The sequence below is a fragment of the Gorilla gorilla genome, chromosome 11 (assembly GCF_029281585.2).
Source record: "Gorilla gorilla gorilla isolate KB3781 chromosome 11, NHGRI_mGorGor1-v2.1_pri, whole genome shotgun sequence".
Classification (NCBI taxonomy): domain Eukaryota; kingdom Metazoa; phylum Chordata; class Mammalia; order Primates; family Hominidae; genus Gorilla; species Gorilla gorilla.
The window spans coordinates 78,557,717-78,574,267 of record NC_073235.2 but is presented as its reverse complement, the minus strand read 5'-3'; the positions used below and the strand labels follow the sequence as shown (position 1 = coordinate 78,574,267).

Here is a 16,551-nt window from a genome sequence, read left to right as displayed (position 1 = left end):
CCGGTCACCTGCGCGCCGCTGGCCGCTGCCACCGCTGGGCGCATCTGCCACCGCCCGAACGGGCCGCCCGCCCGCGTCCGCCCTCCCGCGCCGCTTTAAGTACGCGGACCGAGGCCGGCGGGGAGGAGGAAGGAGGGGGAAGAGGGGGAGGAAGGGGGAAGGGAGAGAAGCAGCGAGCGGGGGTGGGGGGGGGGGGAGCCCCGGCTCCAGGCTCCCTAGAAGCTAGGAACTAGGTGTGAGGGTGTGAGGTTCCGAACCCCACCCCCCTTACTGCAGCCGCTCCCTCCCCCGCGACTCTGCCACCCTCTGCAGCTCACCCGCCTGGGAGCTTGTTGCTTCTTGTTCACCGGGCGGGCGTAATTTCGCCACTCTCCAGGGCGCAGGGAGCCCTGATTTACATATTTCTCTGCCCAGCGCGTTCAGAGCGGAGTGACTTGGCTCTTTCCGGTTCTGACCCCAAGGGTGCGAGTGCTGGCCTCGGAAAAACCCAGGCCATTCACCACCTAGGCACTCACCCAGGCACTCACCCAGGCCGGGGCCTTCGTGCCCACCCGGCTCTCTTCCCTTCTCTCTGGTTTCCCTCTCTGTTCTTGTCTCTCTTTCTCCTTGCTTGGTCTCTCTTCAGTCTTCTCCCTTCTCTCTCCTGTCTTCACTTCTCTCCTTCCTCTTCTTTTCCGCTTTCCTTCTTCCTTCCTCTTGCTTTCCTGTCTCCCTTCTCCTCTCTCTCTCTGTCCTCTCATCCTCTCCCCTCCTTTCCTCTAAGCCGTGTGTCACTGTCTCTATCTCTCTCCCCGTGGCCTCTCTGCCTTCCCCTTCAGCACTGAAGCCAGGAGGGGGCTCAGCCCGTGGTCCCCGGCCTCCCTAGAATCTGGGGAGTCTGGTGAACAAAAGGATCTGGAGTCCTACTCTCAGGGTGCTTGGCTTCCCGCTGGCTCCCCACAAGAGACAACCCCCCCACACTCGCACCTTCGTCCTCCTCACCCCTCCGCTTTCAGGCCTAGCCTGGGTGTCCGCCTTATACCCAGACCCTTCACTGCTTCGGAGCCCCGCCAAGGCCTGCGCATCCACGCCGCGTTTCCCCGAGGCTCTTCTGGTACCCTTGGGTCTGCATGGTCACTTCAGCCCCTCCCCCAAGATAGGTTGTCTCTCTAAGGGCTCTCAGCGGAGCCTGACTCCCTCCTGGAGCCCCTCTGTGTCACCTGGCTCTGAGGCAGACTCTTCGTGGGGCACCCCATCCACTCCCCCAAGGCCTCACTCTCCTCCCAGCCTGCCGCGACCCTCTCCTAGCCCATGGGTCCAGGCGAGGCCTGGGATCCCACCTCCGAGAGAGCAGACGCTTTTCAAAGGTAAACCGTCTCTTCCCAAACCCAAATCCCAGAACCGAGGGCAGGAGGCTGCCCCTTTCCCCAAGATTCCTCCGCCCAGGCAATCCCAGCCCTGGGGCCTGGGCCTCAGTCCTATACCCAGGGCAGGCGGCGCTGGCTGTGATGCTGGTTCCCTCCCTGGCCCGGGCTGCTGCAGTGCCGGTGCTGTGCGCTCTGCCCACCGTGCGGACAGACAGAGAAAAGGCGGGTGGTCTGAGCTAATATCTATTTTCTGGCTGATGTACCCCCCCCTTCCTCTTTTTCTCCTCCCTCACTTTCTCCCTTCCTCTCTCCTTCCTCCGCCCCTTCCCATGTCTGCTTCCCTCCCCCAACACTGCGCAAATAGGTCTGTGGCGACTGGAGGGCATCGAGCCTCCCCCAACTAGAACTGCCCATCTTGTGTGCTCCCTCCCCGCAGCTGGCACCCCCGCCCAGATTCCAGCTGACATTCTTCTCCTCAACCCAGACCCCCCAGCACACTTATCTGCCTCCCCATCTCCATCCCAGGCCCAAGCCTCTCCCTTTCGGGCTCGTGGTCGACGCCCCTGGATCTCTCTCCTAAAATGGCTCCCTGGACGCTGCACACTGGCCCTGCGGTAGCTCAGGACCCAGGGCAGCTGCGAGGACTTCAATCCGGGTCTTTATGTGTCTGGAGGTTCGCAAAATTCTCTCACCTTCTCTCTGCTGGCGGCACGGGGTGGGGTGCAGGCAGCCCGGCGCCCCCAATATGGAGCCTGCTGACCGCCGAAGAGGGAAAATGGGAGGACGAACCATTCAAGTTCAACGACATGGCGACGGCAGCTCCGGCGGGAGCAGCGATTTGGCGGGGGAGGGTGAGCCATCTGCAGTGGCGCGCCGGTGCACAGGGGAAGGGGGCGGCCGGCCCCTTTCGGCTCCTTAGCGCGGACCCTTGCCCCCCGACCCACTCCACAACCCAGAGCGCTTTCATTCCAGTCCCAGCCCGCTTGGCTCTTTGGCCCCAGCTCCCTCCTAGTTCCTACCCCAATTCCCCAAACCCAGGGAAAACCGCAGCCTCCGGACCCGCGCGTCCCGCTCGAGAACCTACCATGAAGACCCTGGCTCTGTGGCCTTGTCCTTGCCTGCGCGGCCCCACCCGAAACGCAGGGAGCGCACCAGGCCTTCGGGGCGCAGCCAGCCGCTCCGCGAGAAAGAGCTTTCCGCACAGCGCCGGGACGCGATGCGGTGATTTTGAGCCACCCAAGATAAGACACTAACTTGACCTTAACTTTGTCAGGGAGCCCCTGGTATCTGGAGAACGTGAACAGGCACTGTCTGGCAGCTCTCGTAAAAGCTGACTGGGGAAGGGATTCTGAGTCATTTCATTTATTGCCACTACAGTTCTGCAAGAAATCTTTTCCTCCCTGCCAAACTTTAATTATTTATGCTCTTTTAAGAAACGAAAGAAGAGAAATGCAGGGAAAACACCCAGAGCCAGTTCCTTCCCTGCAGAGCCTTCGGAATGGACTTCTTAAGTCAAGCGACTGGAGAACAAAAATATGGGGAGATCACCTTTGTCTAAGGATAGTGGGGCAGTCGCCTTGCCCTCCCCCACTATCACTGAGGGGGGAATGCAGCTGGGAGAGGCGGGTGAAGGGTGAAGGGGCATCCCCCCACATGAATATTTACAACGATTCCAGATTTCTCTTCCACCCGCCGGCATCCCGGAAGTCTCCTCAGCCCGCCTCCCTGGGGAAGAACCCCCAGGCCTTAAAAGCGTCTCCCCTTCCCCGCCGCCCTCTGAGTTCCCAGCTGATTGAATGCCAGATGCTGTTTTTTTCTCGTTTTAAAACCGTTTTCTTGGTCAAGAGGCCCGCTTGGACTGCAGCATTTCAGAGGACACATTTGTCTTTCTGAAGGGAATGTTGAGCACTCAAATTTTAGCTTTCTCTTCAGCTTTTTTTTTTTTTTTTTTTTTTAACAAATTTCCTAGTGGTTCCAAATCTCTGCGGGAACCCGGGCTATGGAAGGAGACACCAGAGTCTTTGTATTTGTGTGAAATAGCAAACGGGATAGATTTGGAAAAGACTGCTGAACGAAGAGATATGCTTTTATATTTAGAATAATTTAATTTTCTTTGAGGAGTGATCTCCACGAATATCCCCTCCCCCCACTCATCCCAGGCTAAAGGGAAAGAACACGATGATTTAATGATATATTTTGGAAAGAAACGGCCTCTGTGTTTTCTGTCTTAAGGCCTGGATCTGAGTTCATATGCTTTCCTCCTCCTTTCCGCAGCCTTCTGAGGGCTCAGTGCGGCTTCAGCCTTTGTTCAGTTGTTTTTGAGGAGGCAAACCTCTGAATGCAGACTCAGACTTGGAGATCCTGCTCTGGGTACCATCGCCTCTATGTGCCCAGCCAGGTGGAGAATCCTTTTGAGCCATAGGGCCTTGGCAGCTCTTGCTTCTTTCTCTCCTATTGAATATATATACATATAGGTATATATAGTTGTGTGTGTGTATACAATTAAAGAACAATTAAAAATTTCAATTATACACCAAATTTGCTTCTGGGAAGGGGAGTTGAAATGTTGAATATTCAGTGTTAGTGATTTAGTGGTTTTGCTAATTCTTCCTCTAGCTAAAAGCTAGTTTCCACCTCCACCAGCTAGGAGCTGGGGTTTGCAAGAAAATGAGTAGCAAGCAGGCCCTGACTTTCCTGGACTAAGCTAGAGGTTCAGATGGACTAGGGAGTTTTGAGGCCCCATTTCCCAAGGGAGTCTGCTGGGCGCCTGGTAAACCTGCTGGTATCAAGGATTTAGCAGGACATAGCCAGTTCCAGAGAAGTCAGACCAAAACTCGGTGGAGACAGACGTTTTGTTTTGACATCTGAAGAACCTCAAATCTTTACAGACCCCGAATACCAGCAAGCTTTAAAATTTGAGAATTTAGGCTAAGTGTGGAAGTCCCAGCTTGCAACAAGCTGAGAGTCCCCTTAATGTGTGAGACACTCAGATCTGCCATGGTCCTTCCCTTTTGGATATTCCAAACATATTTGGTTCGTAGGCTTTTACACACCATTTCCTGACTGCCTCGGAAGCCATTTTCTCATTTAACAAACAGTCAACACCCGCGGTGAAACAACAACCAGAAAAGAAAAACGAATTTGGTGGCCTGAAAAACATTAAGATGGAATCCAAAACATTTTGAAAAATTGACTTCAGCCCCTTGACAGCTTGGCTCAGACCTGGATATTTATTTTCACTCAGAACATTTGTATATATTGTGTCTGATATATACAAGCTACTGTTTTTGACAAAATCAAAACAAAACATGCATGATAACTATTAGATAGCCTAGAAAATGAAATTAGTTTAAATATCAACTGAAGTCAGTTGGGCTAAGGCTCAGGGCTCTCTGTGAGGGGCCCACTCCAGGTTTAGGGCCAGGTCCTCCACTGAAAAGAAATCACTGGACTTTGGGAAGGAATCCTGAATCCTTGAGTTGTTGGGCATCATGCTAGGAATTGCGAAGGAGGAGTGCTACATGTCAGATGGAGAGGGAGAAGAGGCAGGGATAGTGGAATGAGCTGGCAGGGGGAGGCTTGGTTCACTGAGATTAAGGCGGGACACTCCAGTACACCCAGAACAACTCCACCTGGCATTTGGGAACCCCTGCCTCCATGAGGCAAGCCTGGCAGGGCCCAGGGCCTTAAAGTCTCCACTGGGATAGGCCAGACATGCCTCAGAAGGGGCACAGTAGCTGGGCCTCTGGTAGAGTTGGCAGATGGTAGAGACGGTGAGAGGAACTTCCGGTCCTCTTTGCTTTGTCAAGAGCAGCTAGCGGGGCAGAGAATCTAAGAGACTTCCTTCCCCTCCCCTTGACTCTTGAGAAGGATTTTTGCCTATCCTTATGGGGTTCCATTAAGGTAATTGAAGAAAGAAAGATGCACCAACACCTTTACTCACCTCAACTGGAAAGCCATATTTACAGATGGAGTGCAGCACCCCTCCTCCTCTTATTCACTCCCTTCTCCTCCCCTGGATATTTTTCCCTCCTCCCTGTGCAACAGAGCTTCAAAGCAGACCAACAGCTCTTTTCACCAGAGCTAGGCTCTGGGGATCCAGTTACAGGGTTCATAGGCCTGGCCTAGACATGTTTGAGAAGGTGGGAGTAGGGCAATGTTTGCCAGTCTTGTCTGGAGATGGCACTTGTCTGGAGCCCCAGTCTCTCTCATCCCAACTCAGGAAACGAAGGTTCCACCGTATTCTACCCAGCTGGAAATAGGCCAGCCTATTTCGCATTTCTCATTTCGAGATATCTCCAAGTTTACCCCACTACCCAGCCCCTCCCCTTCCCTCCCTTTTCCTCCCAAAGTCTGAAGATCTAGTGTGGCTTTTGTCCTCTCAAATCAGCCAGGGCAGACAGGAGGGTGGAGGGTGGATGGTGCCCTTTCCTTTCTCCAGAGTGAAGATCCTGGCCTTGCCACAAAGGGCTTCTGCTGCAGAGACCTAATTGTACCCACAGTCCTTTCCATTCCCTCAGGAGGCCTTCCACTCTGAGCCCTAACTAGGCGACTGCTATATGCTGAAGGGGCTGGAGAGAGGGGGAAAGGGAGAACGAATTGGGTGGAAACAGAAAAATCCAGGTACCAGGGAGCAAGAATGAGCGGTGGGTGCAAATGCCCCAGCCAGGAGCAAGGAGAGGTGGCCTCAGTCCCCCAACGTGGAAGCCTTAAGGCCAGCCAGAGTCGCACTGGTACTTCCGCACGTTTCTCACGGGCTTCTCAGGGACTGAGGAAAGCAAGGAGGCCCAGCTGGCCTGGTCTGTAAATCTCTTGGTGGCTTCTGGGACCAGCATAGAAGGAACCGAAGGAAAAGCCTTAGCCTTAGCCCCAGATCCCCCTCCCCAAACAAGACCTCTGTCCAAAAGGGCAGATCCAACCCGGCCCTGGCCACGCGCGCGGCTAGTAGAGCGCCAGCGCCTGCTCCCGAAGCACCACGCGCTTCTTCTTCATACGCCTGTTCTGGAACCAGATTTTGACTTGCTGGTCGCTGAGGTTCAGCCTATTGGACAATTCCTTGCGTTTCTGCCTGTTGATGAATTCGTTGACGAGGAATTCGTTCTCCAACTCCGCAATCTGCTGCTTCGTGTAGGGTTTCCGCTTCTTGCGGGCCCTCCCCGGGGCCGCCCCCCATGGCAGGCCTGCAACACAGCCCCAACCCACGTCAACCCAGCCCGTACTCTGTCTATTGCCCGCCCCCAGGCGGTTCACCTCCCCTTACACTCTCCCTTGAACCCCACCTCCCATCCCGGCCCAAACCGGCCCGGGGAGCATGGGCACCGTTTACCGTCGGGCAGTGAAGGTCGCAGGCAAGAGGCAACGCCCGCCGCCTGCACTGTCATGTTCAAGTTGAGCGGGCCCTTGGTGTCGTCCTTGAAGCCAGGGGCGCAGGGAGCCCCCTGGAGCAGGGTCGTGGAGCCCGCCGTGGCACGACCCACACCAGCGTAGTCATACTTGGCCGCTTTGAGAGCAGCCACTGCAGGAGCCAGGCTAGACTCGGGGGCGAAGGACGGCCGGGTACGACCGCGCTCCTCTGGCCCAGCGGCCGCTTCGGGCGCATAGAACTTAGCCTGCTCTTCGGGTCCGTCCTTGGCTGTTGGGGGCTGCAGGCCGAGAGGCCCGGAGCCAGCCATGTAGGGCTGCGAGAAGCCGCCGAAGGCAGTGGCGCCCGCAGGCTGCGCGGGGGCGCAGGAGGCGGGCGTGGCGGCCCAGGGCAGCGCGCCGCGCGGGTAGGAGATAGGGGGAAGCGCGGCCAACTGGCCGCCATTCGGCCGCAGGTTGGAGAAGTAGAAAGAGTCTGGCGACTGCAGATTCAGAAGCGAGCCCACATAGCCCGCTCTGTAGAGACTGCGCTCACACATCTCCAACAAAGGGCTTCGGCTGCGCTCGCAACAGTATTTAGTTACAACCGGGAATAAGAGGACAGGCTCAGACGATTGGACGAAACTTTGCCTGCAGGTTCTTCAAAGCCGGTCATTTCAGCACCGCCTACATCCCCCCGACCCGTTTTCCCCCCCTTCAGAGTATTATGATAACACCCGCAATGTTCGATGGCGAAGGACGAGGCTGCCAGCAGAGCCAAATCATGCTGAGCGAAGACTAACTGTCTGCGGGTTTCCAGGCCGGGGACATCGGGCAAGAGGGTGACTCTGCCCAAGTGTCCCCTGGGACTCTTCTTGGTTGTGATTGGCTTTGCGATTCGTTTTCCGCAGGGTTTCTGGGCCCGGCTTGCTTCTATCGGCTTTAAGTTGCAGCGGAGGCATTTTCCATGCACCGGCGCCTCTCTACTTATCCGGAGAGGGCGCGGTCCGGCGGCACCAGGAGCTCTGTCCCTTGGCCTGAGCAATGTCACTTTTACCCCAATCACTCCCACAGAGAGGGTTTCTCCAGAGACCTCTGCCTGAGGATCTGGCAGCAAAGACCCATTCGCTACTTGAGCCCTCAGTCCCAGGCCGCAGACACAAAAAGGGCATCACAAACTACCCAATTTTGGGATCCAGGAAGGAGGCCACACTATTTCTGGTTTGTGTCCCCATGGCTAAGAACTCTGATCATAGGGAAATTGCCATACAGGTCCATGGAGAATGTCCGCCAGGGAACCCATCAGCTCGATTCACCAATCGTGGCCAAAGGCTACATTCCTTTTATCTTCAGGAGTCCTCTCCAGGACTACACACTGCAAACCAGAACTCCGAGGTGTCCCCATCCACCAAGTGGAGGGCAAAGCAGGACGAAGTCCCCCGACTGGGTGTGGAAAGGCAGAAGAGCCAGAGCCACCTGGCTGGGGAACAGCGGGCGTTCGGAGGCAGCTGGCTAGCAGAGTTCCTTGCCTCAGCGCCCCCAGGGGTGCCGGGGATAGGGAGTTCACGGGTCTGACAAACAGGGAAGTGGGAAAGGCAGCAGTTCTTAGCCGGGAGCGGTGTGCTCAGACCCCGCCGCTGGCCCTCTTGCCTAGTCCGGCCAGAGGACTAGGGGTCCTCCCCTCCTGCCTCTGATCCCAAGACCCTGGGAGACCCCGTGACCGGCGCCAGTCTCAGCCTGCAGCAGGACCCTCGGTCTCCGAGCCAAGCTGGAATTGGTTAGATCGCGGGCTCCCGCACTGAGACCACACAGGCGCCGCCGGAGGGCAAGACTGACCGCCGCGCTGCCACTTTATTGTGTGAGTTATGGCGACCAATTGGGTGGCTCTGGGGAACGCAATCGGCCTCTTCCTCCTGCTCTGGTTGGGGGGAGAGAGGGAGTGAGGACGTGGGGGTGGGGACGTCTGGGGTTCCTCTGGCTCTGCCAGAGAGTTTCCTTAGGAGCCCAGGCATAGAGACTCACTCGTTCTCGTCCTCTCTTGGGAGGTGGGGGCAAGCACAAACTGCAATCCCAGTTCCTAGATACTTAAGGGAATACAAGCCTTAGATCCCTAAGAGCTCTTATTTTGGGGAACCCATCCTATTTTCGAGGAGCTGCAGCTTCGTTACTCCCGAAAGCTCCAGCTCCAGGGGTCCCTGAAGTCTCTCCTCACGTTTCAGTGCACGACGATTCCTCATTATTTCCAAGCCGAGGGGTATCTCTTTCGGACCTTTAGGCAGCCCTACAACAGCTGTTTGCGCCTCAGGACTAAAGGCATAAAAGAACTAAGTGAAAAACAGGAAAAACAAGAACAACTAGGTTCCCTCCATTGCTCCTTGGGCAGTCTTCCCACTTCATCCCCCGGGTTTATGACTTTCGAGGTCTGGCAGGCAAAGTCTTATGCGAGCTGGGGACCCGGATCGAGGGAGGGTCGGGGTGGAAAGTGGTGGCGGGAGGTGGCTTGGCTGGTGATTGAGAGAATGGAACAGGATTTGGCTGAGGAGCGAATAGAGAGCTCTGCCAATGCCGCCCAACGCCCAGGAGATGGCGAGCGCGCTCCATGCCTATCGGGGCGCAGCCGCACGGTCAAGATCAACAGTGAAGGGCGGTGCGGCCGCCCTGGGGTCGCCAGCCCGCGCGGTCACAGCCCGCTTTCTGACGCAGCCTAGCGCCTCCGAAAGCCGGAGATCTTGGCGGCAAGGCCGCCCCTGACAGCGGAGCCAGAGGGACCCAGGGGGCTGCCAGAGGCGGGGAAGCACTGCAATCGCCCCTTTGTCTGACCGTGGGTCCCGGCTCCAATGCTTCCTTCGCCTCTTGAATCACGCGACACGGGGACCTCGTTCCCCCACCCGCGGCGCTAAAAACCTGCCGGGTTTCTGAGGAGCTCTCCTGCCGCCTGTCTCCAACGGAAGGAAAGGCCTCTCTCCAAGCCCCCTTAGCCTTCCGGGCTCCCCGAGGGCCTCCCTCCCAGTGCCTGGGCCACTTACCAGTTCCTCTCCTCCCTCTGCAATTTGGAATATAAAGGGAATGCATATGAATAACAAAGCCTTCTTCTGTTATTGATTTAGCCCTCAATCCAAATTCCTCCAGAAACATTTGAGCACAGTTTTAATCTTCAGCAAACTTACCATTTCTCCAAGGCGGGGGGAGGGGGGGAACTGACATGGAAACTAGAGATGAAAGGAAAACCTCGAGGCAATCTCCCCTACCCACGGTGGGAAACCCGAGAAATAGACAGGGGAAATGGAGTGAAGCTCCGGAGTGTGGGACTCACAAAAAATGGAGGGGAAGTTGGCGATGAGGAGAAAGGAAAAATGTGCCCGTTTCTGATGAAAACACATCTTTTGAGAAAAACCACAAAAACGGTAATGACCCTTCCCGAAGTGTAAGGTGGGGGATGGTGTGGCCCCTTGTACACGGGTTATTTCTTCTGCAGAGATTGAATCGCGATCATATCTCTCTGTTTCTCTGTCTCTGTCCCTCCCCCTCAAAAACGAAGTTAGCTGTCCACGGTCGGCAGTAAGATGTGAAAGAAATCAAGCTGGGACAGGGAAAACGAAAGTAGCTCCAAGTCTTAGGTCTCTGCGTTTTCTCTCTCAAAGTCATGAGGGAGCCCTCCCACCAGGAGGGCTTTCACACTAAGTGAGGTTTTAAATATCACTATGTAACTAACTTACACACGAAAACGTTAGCAACCACTGAGTTGATTGTGTGGGGAGCTAACCATGAGGAGTCATCCAGTTCCTCATCGGCCATTTCCCTGAGTGGCAAAAAGGCCTCAAACAGAAAATTCTAGTGCCTAAAATTTGCGTCTGAAAGTTTAGGTTTTTATGTTTTCAGTTGTCAACTGCTCTGTGCAGACTGCCCGGAGAAGGCGATATGGGATAAGCTTGAAATGTTTCTTTTTCGATTGCCAAATATGGGTATGTCTTTCTAATTTCAAGACCTTCCTAGTCCAGATGTTTATAATGGTCTTTCTAGGTTGAAAATTTTCAAGTGAGTAAGTTTTTCTATGCACAGGCATACAAATACATATGGATTAAAAAATAAATAGAACTATATAAATAAATTGACAATAGTGAAATAAAAGTAAAATTTTATTGTCTTTTGAGCTGGCCTGGTATAAAATATCATTTTAAACACTGTAAATGATATCCTCGTTTTAAAACATCACTACTTATGTTAAAGTCATGGGCAAAAGGGAGGGAGGGGGGCAAAAGTGGAGAGCATGAAGGTTCCAGAAACCAGAATTAGTGTTGAGTTTCCTTCATCTATAGAGAACGTAATTGTGTTCAAGATACCAAGATTTTGCAATAAATAAGAATCGTTTCAAGAAGAAACACAAACTTGAAAAAATAAAACAAATGTATAAGGACTCAGAAGAAACAAAAGAGTTCTGTTTATTGGCATCTCCCTAGGAGTAAAAAGTGATATTTAAATGTCTGAAGCACTGCCCATGTATCCCAGCTCACAGACATTGCATTTACAAAAATAATCTCTCCATTGTATAAATATGCAGCACTTTAAAAGTAATTATTTATCATCACTTTCAGAAACATCATTATTTTTCTTCTTGGACCTTGGAACTTCACATTTTTCATATTTGTTAGATGCTTTACAGCTCCATGCGAGGCCCCCTTGTTTAGACAGTCAAGTTCTCCACTGGGTTCTGTATGTAAGTTCCCACCCACGGCCACATTGATTCAGCCTCTTTTTGAGGATTGAGGAGATGACCACAATCCCAGACCCATAGATCCAAGGCCAAGAAAAGGAGGTGCGTTTATGCCATCCGCGGGTCACTCTACTGATTGCAGCCATTTAAATGTCTGCATTGAGAGCTCAAGAAATGAAGGCATCCACGATCCATGAGGACACATGAGTTTCAAATTAAAGATTATGAAAACACAAACCTACAAAGTGTTAAAAACAAACAATTAAAACAGCAAGTGAAACATCCAAAGTTGGAAAGATTGTCTTCATTTCAATATTGATACAAACCCTATTTAATAAGGTGGCCACTTTTAAAGCCATCACAGTACCTTCAGCCTCCTGTTTTTAGACTTTCCCGGTGACCCCAGAGCACTGCCTGCCTTTCCACTTGCCTCAGGGCAACTGCTGAGAGCTAATGATTCAATTACCTAATTACAGGATATGAACGACTGAAAACCATTCTGTCCTAATGGATTATGAAGATAATCAGTGCTGGGAACGAACAAATAAAGTAATTTTTTTAAAAAAACCCTTAAATCAGAATGGCACTTCTGAAGTTCATTGGGGGGCGGATTATTAAAAAATACTTCAAGTCCCTTTATACTGGCCTGGAGGGAGAAACAAAACATTAAAAACAGATATTTTAAAAACCCTAGGCAAGAACAAAACCAATAATAAACAAGTAAAAATCAGAACTACAAAGTCAGGTTGGGCAGCAGAAGGTTTTAGAGCCAGATAAGGGGAAGAGAGAAAAACAATTCACAAAATTTGCCACCATTGGCAGGGGGTGGGGGGAATTAAATACATATTCAAGTCTTTCCAAAGGCCTTTTGGAGACAACCGAATGGCTTCTAAGCTGTCTGTGGCCAACTTGGACCACATCAGGAGACAGTATCTTTGAGCTTGGAGACAATTTTCTTGTCCTTCACTCTTCGGTTCTGAAACCAAATGGTCACTTGTCTCTCAGATAGGTTCGTAGCAGCCGAGATACGCCGCCGCTTGTCCTTGTTAATGAACTTGTTAATGGCATACTCGTTCTCCAGTTCTTTGAGCTGCAGTTTGGTGTAAGGCACTCTCTTCTTCCTCCCTCTTCGGTAGACGCACATGTCCGGCTGATTTAGAGCCACATCCCCTGATACAAACAAAAGCACAAGAAAAATTAGGCTGGGATATTTGGAGCACCTAGATGAGGACTGTGTGTGTGTGTGTGTGTGTGTGTGTGTGTGTGTGTGTGTGTGTGTGTGTGTGTGTTTGCAGGGGTGCAGGAAATTTTTTAAAAATGCCATGCAGTTTGGTCTTTACTATGTACATAGACATAACACTTACCTGTTATTAAAGAAGGATTATTTGCACTTAACAACAATGGTTAATTTGATTGATTATCATAGTTTCTCAAACCGGCATCTTAACAAGCTTGCAATTTTATGGTGTGGTTATTGGGCACGTTCATGAGGACAGTTTCTGCAAATGTCGGTTGTATAAAAACAAATTTATATCCATAGACACATACCAACTCAGGTCTTTTGCTCAAATTTTGATTTCCCGCATTCCTATGTTAGGAGTTCGTGGGCTTGATCTAACAAGCTTTAGTAGTCATCTTGGGGCAGTGATGTCTTTGAAAATGGGGGGACCCAACTCTGTCAGGTTTCTTAGGAAAAAGTTCTCTTTAGGAGAAAAGGGAGAGGACTAAGGAAAGAGCACGCAGAGACTCTCAACTTTAGGAGAAAAACGTGTCTGCGCTGCACACAGGAAAGAAAGGGCAGTGACGGAGGCAGTTGAAATCAGAGGAGGAATTTACAGATTTCACACGAACTGGACAAATTTCCACTGGGTTAACCCTGGTCAGGTGTGGAGCACAGGCACAACTCCCACTCCCAAGTAGGGGCGCATACTCTTAGTCCTTTCTTTTCTCCTTCTCTCTCCCCCTCCCTCGTGTCGGTCCCTTTTCTCCATCGCCCCTACCTGGAAAGGAAGATTTCCAAAAGTGAGACCCCTGTGGCTGGTCCTTGGTGCAGTACACCTGGCTGTTCCACCCGTTAGCCAGCGTCCAGGACTGGTACCCCTCCATGGAGATGTAGGCCTCGTGCCGAGGCTCCCCGGAGCCGAAAGTGGACACCATGTCGATATAGCCGGGCACGTGCTGGTAAGGGCTCGTATAGCCCTGGTAGAAGGATACCTCCTTGGCTCGCGCTGGCACCTCGTTGGCCGGTACGCTGCTGCTCGCCAGGCCTGACACGTCCATGTACTTCTCCACGGGAAAGGCTCCCAGCGAGGCGTGCGGCGATGACTTGAGCGCATTCTGCTGTAAGCCCACGCCGTGCGACATACGGCAGCTGTAGTAGCCGTTGCCGAAGTGGTAGCCGTAGCCCAGCGCTGGAGCGCTCGGGGGCGCTGCAGCGGCCGCTGCAGGCGTGGGTGCTGGGCACTCTTTGGCTGGGGGAGCCTCCGGGCGCGCCGCTACAACGGCAGAAGAGGACGACGACGAGGAAGAGCCCGTGCGCTCAGAGGTCCCGGGGTACGCAAAGCCGGAGGCTGCCGCTGCCGCCGCCGCAGCCGCCGCTGCCGCCGCCGCCGCCCGCCCCGAATGCGCCCCGGCGAACACAGGCGCGGAGAGAAAGCCGCGGCACTGGCCTGACGCCGCCGCCGCCGCCACCGAGGAGGAGGAAGAAGAGGCCGGGGCGCCACCGGCGCCCCCGCCGTCTGCCCGCAGCCCGTCCATGTCCCAGCTCCCGGCGCGGCTCATGGCCCGGCCTGGCCCGGCCCCGGCCCTGGCCCTGGCCCCGCGCAGGACACCATGGCGCGGCGCGCCTCCTCCTTCCTCTCCTTTCTCTCTGGTTCGCTCGCTCCCGCCCTCTTCCTCTAGCCCTCTCTCCCTCTGTGAGCCTCCCGCCTCCGGCCCGCCCGCCCTCCAACAGGTTAGCTCATCGCGGGACGTTTATAAAAACGAAGTTCAGGTTGGGAGGGGGCCTGGGCCGGTCGGGGGGCCGCTCCCGCCCCGAGGGCGCCCGCCGGGGGCGTGCCATTGGCTGCGCGCGGCCACGTGGGGGTAGGGACGCGGGGGAGCCTGGCTCCCGGCCCAGGCCTGGCTGGACCCACCCACTCCGGCCCCCACCCCTCTCCTGCCCCTTGCAGGGTCTACCTCCCATTCCCGCCCTCCCCCCCGACCCAGGCGTACGCGCTGCAGCCACCCCCACGAGTTGATTGCGCGACGGCCCATCCCAGGCCCTGTCTGCGACTGAGGCGGGCGCCAAGGCCTGCGCCTTGTCTCGGCAACCGCTGTTTTTGCCACCTCTCCTCGGCTCCCCGAGTTGCACAGCAAAATGAAGACGAAGGACAGAGATGATCAGAATGATGTGAAAACAGGTCCATTTTTTATCCTGTTGCTGAATCCCTCAGTTAGTCGACTTCTAGACCCCAAATCCGAGTGAGCTAATTTGCCCTACCTTGTGCACTGGTACCCGGCAAAGGCATTTCACACAGGTAAGAGGCATTGGAGCAGACCCTTCCTATACACACACGCTGTCCGTTCGGAAAATGCCCCCGAAGCGCCCTTGGGGCTGGCGGCAGAGACTTAAACAGTTGAAAGACAGGCATCGGCGCAGTGAGCCTGACAATCTGTCCCAGAAAGAAAAGTCCATGGATGCCTACTCAACGCTATTCGCCTCTACTCTTGGGCCAGCCGGGAGTCGCTTCCGACCTGGGCCTCTCAGCTCCCGCGGGTCCTTCTTCGACCCGCAGAAAAACCCTGAGAACGGCGCCGGGGGAGAAAGCCACTGAGCCTCCCACCGTGAAACTTCTGTGTCTCTCCAGCAGCCGACAGGCCTCGCATTTTGCAGTCACCACCCACTCCCGCCCGTTCTTCACACCAAATTAATTGAAAACTTCACTTTCCCAGGGACCTTTGTTTCGCTTCCTTTTCCAAGCTGCCAACTGCAGAGAACTGAGAGGGGCAAATTAAGAGGGCGCTTGTTCCAAGCAAATTCGGATTTTGTGATAGGAGCAGCCCAGAGAAACGGTCTGACTTCAAGGGGTTAGGTGGGCTCAGGGCAGTGCTGGTGGGGCTAGGTCCAGCTCTGGAACCAAGCTGCCAGGGTGTTAGGGATTACAGCCCTATCCCTCATCATCCCTTTCTGTTGCTCCTCAGCCTCAGAGCTCCAGCCCACCATCCCTCAATCTCAGCAACTAATGGGGCACCAATGAGAGTCCTGCTGTGACTTTGGGGCTCTGCCTTAGGAACAATATTAGATCCAATGAGCCCAGGGTTCAGGGGGTGGATATGGGATCCTTCAGAGCCCATTTGGTTCTGTGGCATGCACTCCCCAAGCCAGCCCATCTCCAAGAAAATCACTCCCCTAAGCCTGTGATTGGTGAAAGCTTGTCACCCAGCACCACTGTTCCCCGACCAAAGATGCCCTGAGTAAGATGAGGAAGAGAGCCAGGGAGGCCCTCCTTGGCCTGGCCTGGCATTTCAGGGTGGGCTGCTGGTGTTAGGAGTGTTGACATGCAAAATGCAGTAACCATAAAAGGCTCAAATAAAGGGGAAAGTTATGAGAGGGGTGTTGGAAAGGAAAAGCAAGAGAATTCGTTTCATCTTTTTGAAGTTCTAGACATGTTCATGATCAAATTTGAGATGGGAGGGGCCTGAATTTACAGGAAATCATAGGGAATAGAAGTTTGCTGATGAGAAAAATTTTTTCACTATTTGGGAAAAGAAGGCAAAAGTCAGCAATGAAAGTTCAACCAGCATTTTAAAAAGGCCAACTGTGGCGAGGCGACAGGATTGCTAACTTTTAAAGAGGGTTTGGCTGGGTCTTTATGAAACAATTTTGGTACCAAACCACCAACCATGGGCCACCGTGAAATGCGTTTATTTTCCCTTTGTCTCATTTTTTCTTCCTCAAACAGAGAAAATATGAAGATAGTTTTAACTTTTTATGACTCCAAAAAACAAATTCGTTGAAATATTTCTAAGATATAACTAGAACCAACAAACTTTCAGTCTCTTAAAATTAAATATCCCTGTGGTTTTGTGCCTTGGGCTTCTGCTTCATTTTCTCACTGATAAGTACATTTTAATGATCAATTATGTGTTTAACAATAAAGTAAAATGAAAATG

General features: G+C 53.4%; 2 protein-coding genes across 2 annotated transcripts; both read right to left on the bottom strand.

The window, feature by feature from the left end:
- Positions 1-4,557: 4,557 nt before the first annotated feature.
- On the bottom strand, positions 4,558-7,253 carry HOXD12 (homeobox D12). Its single transcript, XM_004032840.4, has 2 exons — positions 6,673-7,253; positions 4,558-6,526 (listed from the first exon to the last, which is right to left on the bottom strand). The coding sequence occupies exons 1-2, from the start codon at positions 7,244-7,246 to the stop codon at positions 6,288-6,290; spliced, it is 813 nt and encodes a 270-aa protein (XP_004032888.2). The 5' UTR covers positions 7,247-7,253; the 3' UTR covers positions 4,558-6,287.
- A 3,848-nt stretch (positions 7,254-11,101) lies between these two features.
- Positions 11,102-14,348, bottom strand: HOXD13 (homeobox D13). The gene is made up of 2 exons (XM_004032846.5): positions 13,398-14,348; positions 11,102-12,567 (listed from the first exon to the last, which is right to left on the bottom strand). The coding sequence occupies exons 1-2, from the start codon at positions 14,176-14,178 to the stop codon at positions 12,317-12,319; spliced, it is 1,032 nt and encodes a 343-aa protein (XP_004032894.3). The 5' UTR covers positions 14,179-14,348; the 3' UTR covers positions 11,102-12,316.
- Positions 14,349-16,551: the final 2,203 nt, after the last annotated feature.